We start from the raw sequence: 10,408 nt of genomic DNA, 5'->3' as shown, positions 1-10,408 counted from the left end.
GCTAGAAGGCACGGGAGGATCTCCCGCGTAAAGGCGAAGTTACTATTCTACCCTCCGACCACGCAAGGAGCATGCATGGGCAATGATTTTACCATTTTACCCTTCCTTGTACTCTATAAATAGACCTCAGCTCATGTATTACAATTACGTTATCATTTGTTTTTTAATACAACAGTTAGTTTGCTCTCGTGCTCAATTCTCCGATCGCTTTATTTCATTCGTTCCGATCATCTCTACTAGGTATAGTCCACACTTTACATCTAATAGTTTAAGTGTTGGTTCTTAATTCACCATATATAATAATTGATTTCGTCAAAATTCGACAGGTTACAATCTAGTTAATAATGAATCACAATAAACTATGGGACTCATCTGGCGCTAGCGGTGCAAACGATTCTATATCCACCTTATCATGATATTAAAGGGCAATAGAATGTTCCTTTCAAAAGAAAAATAAAGGGCAATAGAATGTTGTTCACAATATATCATGCCCCAATCACCACCATGGTTTTTAGTACTTGAGATTCTCTATCAACTTTAATGTACCACTATATATGTGTTTCACTATCGATTTTTAATTACTTTTTTTTAATCAATTTAAATATATTGCAATTTAGTTTAAATTTACAATTATTATCTAAGATTCGTCCATTCAATTAGAGCTTATAATTATTTTTTATATTTAATTTTTATTTTTATAGCTTAAAGATGATTATTTAGATTGATTATTCCAAAATTAGGGTATATATTAATTTTTTAAATTCTATTTTTTTGTAATAAATGTTAGTTAAGAATTCATAATATAATAATAACTATTAAAATAGTTAAATTAATAGTGAGACACGAATAATTGGATAGAGGATCTTATCGGAGTTTTTAGTAGTAAAGATCTGAAAAGTGAGATGAGAAAGACATAATAGATGAACGCGGTCGACACAAGGCCTGGAGGGGCTTAGCCTTGGACAAAGTTAGGCCTGAACCATGTTCCATATCGACAAATTCAGAGGCTTCCCTTTCCCAGTGGAAGCATTGTATCAAAGTGGCCAATGCCAAGCCCATGAGCCTCATAGCCATCGCGGCACCGGGGCACGCCCTTCTCCCCGCCCCAAACGGGACGAATCCAAAGCCGTCGCACCCCTCTTTGAACCTCTCAGGGCTAAACTTGTCTGCATTTTCCCACACATCGGGGTCCCTCTGGATAGCCCACGCGTTCACTAACAAGACTGTCCCTGCGGGAATGTGGAACCCTCCCACGTTGCAATCTTGTGACGAACAATGTGGGACGAGGAGCGGGCCCACAGGGTACAGCCTCATCGTCTCATTGATTATGCAGCGCAGGTAGGGCAGATTTTGAAGGTCCAAATCCTGGAGCTGCTTCCCGGGCGCCACCTGCTCGTCTATCTCCCTCCTCGCCTTCTCCAACTCGTCCGGGTGGTTCAGCAGCAGCGACATCGCCCACTCCATCGTTAGAGCTACGGTGTGTGTTCCAGCAGTCAACATTGGCTACAACGGATCATCAAACACCTCATTGTTTCATTGCTTTTTATGTAAATTTAAATAAATGCTTTAAGGGGATGTTTACTTTGGTGGATAAGCCTTGATTGATAAAAGTAGTAAGCTTAATCTTTTGTTTACTTTGATGGATTGCAATTTTGGGATATTCCAAGGCCCCTTGATTATTTTTATCCTCCAAGCTAGTTTTGCTTAATTCTTATCCCATCAAAAGGGTGGAATTGGAATAATCCTCCTCTTGAGGATAAAAATACTCAATCATCCATTTTATCAATCATGCAAAGTAAACGCCCCTAATTATATAAAATAACTTACCAGAATGAGTCCCTTGACGATTTCATCAGTGTAGTATTCTGGTTGGGATTGCTGCAACGACAACAATGCTTCAATATAACTCCCTTTAGCTTCAACAGAAACAGAATCTTGAGTCCTGCAACGAACTTCATCGATCAACCCCTGTAAAAATCTATCCCTTTTCCTATTCAAAGCTTCCATCTTCCTCTGAATTCCCAACAAATCAATCCATCTCAATAACGGAATATAATCACAGACATCAAGAATCTTGCTCGGCCCGAAAATGTCGTCCATCACGGGCCCCCGCTTCCCGGCGATCACCACCATAGCTACATTGTACACCAATTCAAAGAAGAGGCTCTTCATTTCCACTTTCCTCCATTCTTGATCATCAAATCCCTGCAACATTTTCCCAACCATGAACCGGATTTCTCCGCCACGCACCGCTGATGTCTGCTGGAGGCTGGCGAAGGAGAAGATTTGGGTGGCGGTGAGGCGGCGGAGATTCCTCCAGTGATCACCATAAGGAGCGAATCCGATGGTGGTGTTGTTGTATCCGAGGATTCTGCTGGCGGCGGAATCGGGCCGGTTGGCGAAGACGGCATCGTTTCTGGCGAGGCACTCCTCGGCTGCGGAGGGGGAGGAGACGACGACGACGGGGAGCCGGCCGAAGTAGAGCTGCATCACGGCGCCGTGCTTCTTGGAGAGAGCATGCAGAGCGCGGTGCGCCGCCGGTTTGAGGAGGTGGAGGTGGCCGCATATCGGCAGCGCCGCGGGGCCTGGCGGCGGTTTCCTGCGCTTGCGTGGGTTGAAATGCTTTGGAATCAAGAAAATGCAAATGCACGTAAACACGCAGCATAAGAAAATGAACATTTTTTTTCAAATGGAATGAGTTACTCCATTTCTGAACAGACAAATATAACAGACTCAATTATCCGAAATAACCCCAACAATGCTAAAAAAAACAAATGGTCATTTTTACAATTTTAATTTTATTATTATAATAATTCAAAATCTTGAATCTCCATTGTCATGAATTAAACTTATTTTTTCTATAATTTATAATCACGAGCTTCTTAATGCTTGAATTAACCATATTTTGTCTTTAATTCATAATTCCAGAGCTTTTTAATAGTCCTTTTTGCCTGCAATTAACAACCACAAAGTTTGGTAGTCATAATTTACCATATTTTGCCCACAAATCACTTAACATTTTAGTTTTAAGTTAAAGCTAATTCACCGTAATTAAGGGCAAAACAATAGTTTAACCCAAAAATGACTATTTTTTACCGAGTGTATTTTCTTATCTTAACAATAGCACAATAATCTAACCTATGTGACTAAGGTATCGTTTATTTTGCATGATTAATAAGATGCATGAGGATTTCTTTAATTTCACCCTTTTAATGGAATAAGAATAAAGTTAAATTAAATTAAATGATTTAAATAAGAGTAATTGGTGTATGATTACATGAACTTTACTCACTTTTTAGTATTTAACATAAACTTTAAATCCTAATTATAAATACATGAATTTAATCATTTTTTAGCATTTAACATAAAGTTTAAAACTTAGTTATAAATACATGAACTTTAAACTTATTCAATTTTTGACTCAATTTTTATTTTTCCTAAATTAAAGCTGACTTGAAATGCCTGAATCTTGATGTGGACAATTCGGCGACGAGATACGACGTCTTCATTTTTGGTTAAGAGAAAAATAATCCAAAATTAAAATATGAAAGTGAACGATAAAAATTTATCTACAAATTTCAAAAATTCATTCGTTTTTTTAGATTTGAAGATTTTAGAAAACCAAATTCAGAATTTCGTTCATTAAGATTTGGGGATTTCACAGCTAGGGGTGGAGCAAAATACCGAAAAATCGGTATACCGCACTTACCGTATCGAAAAAATATCGAAAATACCGAAATTTCGGTATACCGAAAATTTCGGTACGGTATTGTACCGTACCGAAAATTTTCGGTATGGCAACGGTATCATTTTCCTCATACCGCGGTATACCGATATATACCGATACCGTGGTATATGCCGAAAAATCGGTATATACCGTTGTTTCGGTATATACCATGCTACGATATATACCGTGATATCGGTATATACCGAAAAAACCCGTATACCGTCAGAATGAATTATATATATATATATATATATATATATATATATTTAATTAGTGGTAAATTATTAAAAAGTTTTTTTCATAATTACTAAAAAATTAATGACAACTTATAAAATATATATTTATTAATAATTACAAACATGTAAATAAATTGAATAAATATAAAATAAATTGCATCTATGTTATTTAACTAAAGGACTTTGAAAAATATACAAGTATATTATATAACTATACAAGTATGAGCTACATATATATCTATATTTATATGTCTACATACTATAATTCTAATTCTAGAATAACTATATCTCTAGAATAAGTTACATTCATGTTATATATTAAATTAACTAATAGATAATAATAAGTCATAAGTAAATTTTGAAAAGTAAATAAATTGAGTAAATATAAAACTCAAGCAATAATTACAAGATCTACTAGGTTATTGATTAAACTAGAATGTCAATATATAGTCAATTATAATATATAACTATATAAGTGTGAGCTATATAGTTATATTATATATGTAGACTATAACTATAATTTTAGAATAAGTTAATTTTATGGATGTAAAGTAAACAAATCGAATTGAAGCGAATATTATTGAATTTGATTCACATTCGTAAAAATAATTTCATATTCCAATGGTTACTCGAATATCTTTCAAATTTTATTTGCTATTCATATTCTATTCGTACACTGATTCGCGAATATTCGAATCGAATCAAATATCCGTTTCAATTGTTTACAAGTATATTTTAAACATTATAAATCGAAATAGTACTTCCTACTATTTCATTTGACTTCTTACTATTTAATTCAAAATATGAAATACTTTCGTATGAATTGAATTTGAAATCAATGTTTTTAATGCTTTGATTAATATTAATTTTTATTTAAGTAAATATTATTTTTTTTCTTTATTTTTCTTCATATCTATTTTATTCTTTATTTTTAAATACTTAATCGAGCATTATGATTTTTGAATCATATTTGATAACTAATCAAATCAAACAAAATATTCATATTTGTATTCGAGTTAATAACAAAATTTCGTATTTGAATATCAAAAATTTGAATTGAATACCAAACTGAACCAAAAATATTTGATTCATTTAATTAAGGGGAAAAATATAATTATGTCATTTTTCTAATATAAATAAAAGCAATTAATATCAAACAATGAAATACTTACTATATTTTCATTAAATTATTATTCAATACTCATTAAATCCTTGAATATAAATAAAAACAATATAATGCATTATTTAACAATATATCTCATAAAAAGATAAATAATAATATAACTATTTATTAAGTATTAGATACATAATATATATAATTTCATTGTTATCTAAGTTGATAATTTAACTTAATTATAGTGTACTAAAATAATTTTAAAAGTTATAGGGTTACGTATATATTATGTTATATATAATAAAAAACTATATATGTATTATATATTACATATATTGATATTAATACACCAATAATTTCGATATACCGTAAGGTACGGTATACCGACTTTCGGTATGGTATACCGCACTATCGGTACGACAACGGTATGGAAATTCTCATACCAAAATTTTCGGTATGCCGATCTTCGGTATACCGAAAAGTACGGTACGACAACGGTATGAAAATTCTCATACCGCAATTTACGGTATGGTATACGGTATGACGGAAAAATTTTGGCATACCGTACCGATCCACCCCTATTCACAGCCAACATTGATAAGTTCCTCATTGGGCGCTTCTGCAGGCTCGTCCCAATTGTTCACGTTAAGATTCAAACATTTCAAGTAAGCTTTAATTTGAGAAAAAAAAATGAAAAATGAGTCAAAAATTGAATAAATTTAAAATTCATGTATTTATAACTAGAATTTAAAGTTCATGTTTAATACAAAAAAGTGAGTAAAGTTCATGTATTTATATACTCTCGTCCACAAAGAGTGTGTGGTGGAGTGGAGGGCACGTGTTTTAATAAACAAGTTAAAAAATGTGATTTTAGTGTTAATGGTAGTATTGAACCCACCAAATTATAAAAGTAAATGGTAAGTATTTTGTAAATATTGAGTGTGAATGAGGTTTAAAGTATAAATGAAGTTTCTAAAAAAAGAAAACACACAATTTTTGTGGAATGAAGAAAATAGTAATACACACACAATTTTTGTGGACAGATACCCTTTAAATAATCAAGGGCCTTGAATATCCTAAATTTTAATCCATCAAAATAAACAATTGATTAGTATCATTATTTTTATCTATCAAGACTAATACTTCAACTCCCTAAAGAAACTATTTGTTGACATAAAAAGTCTCGTGCAAAAGTCTGACGCCATTGCTCAACTTATATTCCATCGCGCTCTTTGCACGATTAACATAAATTAATGCTTTTATTAGTGAAAAAGAGACCAACATAAATTAGGAAAAAAAGAAAGAAAGTATGAATGTTATTTGAGATATTATTAATTGTATGGGATATTTTTTAAGTTAAGTAGATAACTTGGGTTATTTTGATCAATAATTTAGCCAATTTAGAGTATCTAATATTATCGTTAACTGTGAGGTAAGCCCGCACGTAACTAACGTGATTTTTGTTTTTCTTGCTGGGATGAGTCTGAAAACTATGATACGCATCTTGTCAAAAAATATCACATTGGGCGGCGCAATGTTCTCTGCAAATTTATTTAGCTTTTTTCTTCTTCTTTTTTTATGATTTTATCAGAGTTCGAGCAAAAATTGGAATGGTTTTCCAGTGGAATCAAGGCTGGAATTTATGATTTGTGGATCTTGGCAGTGTACTGTGGCAGTCACAGAATCAAGGTAAAGATCTTAACTTGGGAAAACAGCAAACCGGAAAGGCTTACTTGAATTTCACATGGGCATTTTGTCGAACAGGTGGAGCGCAGACATATCAAATTAAGTGAAGAGGAAGGTAAAGCCCACCGCTGTCTGAAAATGGATCGAGGGTGACTCTCTACATTGGGTTTCCCTAAATTTATTAAAATCTCAAAAATCACAATCCCTCCATCCTTGAAATTGTGATCGTAACTATTACAAGTAATGGATCCGGGATTTTGAATTTGTAGTGAGATAAATAATTACATAATCATAAACGTAAAAAATATTTAATGTTATAAATAATATATCCCAAAACATTGTTAAATACACTTCAAAATAAAAAAGAGAAATATATAAATTTATAATTTATTTTTTGACGAGTCTTATATATTTGAAAGCGATTAACAACTTCGTCATTAAAAACTTGTAAAAATATACTCCCTCCGTCCCGCCCAAGATGCTACATATTCCTTTTTGGGCCGTCCCAACGAAGATGCTACATTTCTATATTTGGCAAAAATAAGGAATTTTAAACACTTAATTAACACTAATTAAGTATTTCTTTATTACATTCTCTCTCCTACTTTATCATTTTATTATCTTCTCTTTCTTACTTTATCACTTTCTCTCTCCTACTTTATCACTTTATTACATTCTCTTTCTTACTTTATCACTTTCTCTCTCCTATTTTATCACTTTATTATTACACACTTAAAACATTAATCTACAACTCCTTAAATCCCGTGCCGAAAGGTAAATGTAGCGTCTTGGCCGGGACGGAGGGAGTATCTTTCTCGACGAAAGTGACATACTTTATTTATTTTTTTTCAAGGTTGAAGGTTGGAAGTTGTTGTCTACTTTGTTTATTTTCTTATTCATTTGGTGATAGATTGTTTCTTTGAGTTGGAGTTTATGACTTTTTTCAAAGTTAGACTTATATTTTGCATTGGACTTATAATTCTATTGGGTACAAATAGTAAATATAAAATAATTTATATATAATTATTAATGTTTTTTTTTGGTTGCACATAGCTGGATCCGCCCGTGCTTATTAATATAGAATTTAATAAATAAATATAAGAATATTTTACTTAAAAAAACCAAAAAAAACCTTATTATGTTAAAAAAAATAAAAATGATTAATATTTTTATTTGAAATTGTAAAAAATGGATTATCATTTAAATAAAAATGATTAATATTTATTAATCATTTAAATATTTAGCAACTAGTATGAATTTATTTGTTATAAATAAAAAAATAAGAAGGACTAATATTGTATAATGATTTTTATTCAAACGTTATTTAAATAATATAAGTAAGATAAATTTTGTAATTTTTTTTATATGAGAAGTAATTTATAATAGATATTAGTATTATTTTTATTTAAAATTATTTAAATATTAAAAAATTATATTGCATATAAATATATAAAACCATTAAGAACTTTTTTTAAAACTTATGATAGTAATGAGAATTAAACACATAACCAATAAAAATATAGATGTAAACTATCATTATATATTTACATTACATTTTCATTGGTTAATTTTATATTTGTAGTGTTCCTAACCACACTTAGTAAAATTTCATTCAGGTGGTCTCCTGTAAAATCTATTTCATGGTGAAATCGGTTTCACAATGACACTACTTCAATATACAAATGACATTTTAAAATATTTCAATCAGGTGGTCTCCTGTAAAACCGGTTTCATGGTGAAACCGACTTCACAATATATGCTTCAACATACAAATGATACTTTAATATTTTAAAGTGTCATTTGTATGTTGATGTAGTGTCATTGTGAAACCAGTTTCACCATGAAATCGGTTTCACATGAGTTTTTGTGAATTTCAATTTAGAATTACTCATGCACACCTCGAACTCTAATTGCCCTATCCCTCATACCCACTCTCTCTTAGGCGTTGTCACCTTGCTGCCGATGCCTCCCTCTCGACGGACGGACAAATGAGAAGGACGAACCATCCTCTCAATCTTCACCCCTCTGCTCGATTACTTCGTCTCCTGTCCTCTGCCTCACCATTTAGTCGAAAATCGCGGCGCCGCCTGCTTTTGCTCGACTATTTCTCAGCCACTGTGCGCCCAACCGCCGCACCACCGCCACCGATCGTACGTCGCGGCTATTACAGCAGCCTTCAACCGGGCTCTCCCTTGGACCTGCTCTAACCCTAGCCGCCCTCTCCCTTGGACTTGCTCTAACCCTAGTCGATGTGGATGTGGGTCAAGGGTCAGAATGCGGGTCAAAATTTTGATACGGGTGCAACCACTACAAGAAAAATGCTAATAGACAACATGCGAAGCATGTCATCTATTTGAAAATCGCATGTCATCTATGTAGGTGTAGTCTATTAGGGGCGCTAATAGACAACGCGCATGCGCATGTCGTCTATCAGCTGATAGACAACACGCATGCGCATGTCGTCTATCAGTTAATAGACAACGCGAACATGCATGTTGTCTATTCGTTGAATTTTTTAATTTTTTATTTTAATTCTGCAGTTATACTTAAATTTCCTATTTTTTCAAATAAATATTTTATTAAATCCAAAAATTCATAATAAATAATTTAAAATATATACACGAATAATAAAAAGGTCATTCATTAATTTCAAATATTATTTATCATCCTACATTGAAAAAGTATCTATCATACAATCATCCTACATCAAATCCAATAAAATATTGTTGATCATAAAAATGCCTCTTCTCGTTTCCTTTTGGTTTCAGTCACTTTAGCTGCTTGTTTCTCTTGCTTCTCCTGCCACTTCTTTGTTTGATTCGTCTGATCACTTAAGAAATATTCTCCACTTTCCAGTAGCAAATCAACCTGACATTACTCAAATGGCAAAATTAATGAATGAAATCAATCTTGCAAACTTCCATGTGCCAAAAAAAAAAAAGGAATGCACATATACATATACATATACACGTGCAAGATCAAAAGACAAAATAATGATCATATCTCACAAACAATAATATTGCTGCAGTCCTAGCCTTAGAAGTCCAATCAACAGACATGTTAACATCATGACAACACATGATATATACTGAGATATATATCTCAATAGTTTAAGAGATGAAGTCAACAAAGGAATTGCTCAAAACAAGATAGAAAAATCCATTAACTCACCTGTATGTTCACAATAAAAAAGAACTCGGGACCCCCCTTAGCAGCATATTTCTGCACGGTAAAAATAGTTTCATTTTCATCTACACAAACCAATAGCAATAGTGATTCGAGGCAAATTCTGAAGAGGTGACTGAATGTCTATAATTTATATTTTATAAAAGGCAAAGTGCAAAAAGTAACACTGACCATTTCCATCAATGTGCCTTTTGCTTTAATCTGGGTAGACAAAACATATCAATGAATCGTACACAGATGGACAATTTCACCACTGCGGTATTCACAAATCAAAAAAGAAAAGCCAAAGCAAAAACAAAACATTTGGGCCTTGTTAGCACTAATAGTTTCAACATCAGCAACTGCAACTGCATTGTATCATGATTCATATTGCAATAATCCAATATGTCTCTAAAAAGAAAGGATAAAACTAAGCAATCACCATCAACCATCAAAATACAAAGAAAACAAAAAAGATGT

At 32.5% G+C, this 10,408-nt stretch overlaps 1 protein-coding gene and 1 long non-coding RNA gene across 2 annotated transcripts; both read right to left on the bottom strand.

The window, feature by feature from the left end:
* Positions 1 to 803: 803 nt before the first annotated feature.
* Positions 804 to 2,700, bottom strand: LOC131010769 (cytochrome P450 81Q32-like). Its single transcript, XM_057938435.1, has 2 exons — positions 1,828 to 2,700; positions 804 to 1,503 (listed from the first exon to the last, which is right to left on the bottom strand). Exons 1-2 carry the CDS (start codon positions 2,677 to 2,679, stop codon positions 877 to 879), a joined length of 1,479 nt encoding a protein of 492 aa, XP_057794418.1. The 5' UTR covers positions 2,680 to 2,700; the 3' UTR covers positions 804 to 876.
* A 6,688-nt stretch (positions 2,701 to 9,388) lies between these two features.
* Positions 9,389 to 10,115, bottom strand: LOC131010767 (uncharacterized). The gene is made up of 2 exons (XR_009096654.1): positions 9,935 to 10,115; positions 9,389 to 9,631 (listed from the first exon to the last, which is right to left on the bottom strand). It is a non-coding gene; the product is annotated as an uncharacterized LOC131010767 (long non-coding RNA).
* Positions 10,116 to 10,408: the final 293 nt, after the last annotated feature.

Source organism: Salvia miltiorrhiza, chromosome 2 (genome assembly GCF_028751815.1).
Source record: "Salvia miltiorrhiza cultivar Shanhuang (shh) chromosome 2, IMPLAD_Smil_shh, whole genome shotgun sequence".
Lineage (NCBI taxonomy): Eukaryota > Viridiplantae > Streptophyta > Magnoliopsida > Lamiales > Lamiaceae > Salvia > Salvia miltiorrhiza.
This window is presented reverse-complemented; position numbering and strand designations above follow the sequence as displayed.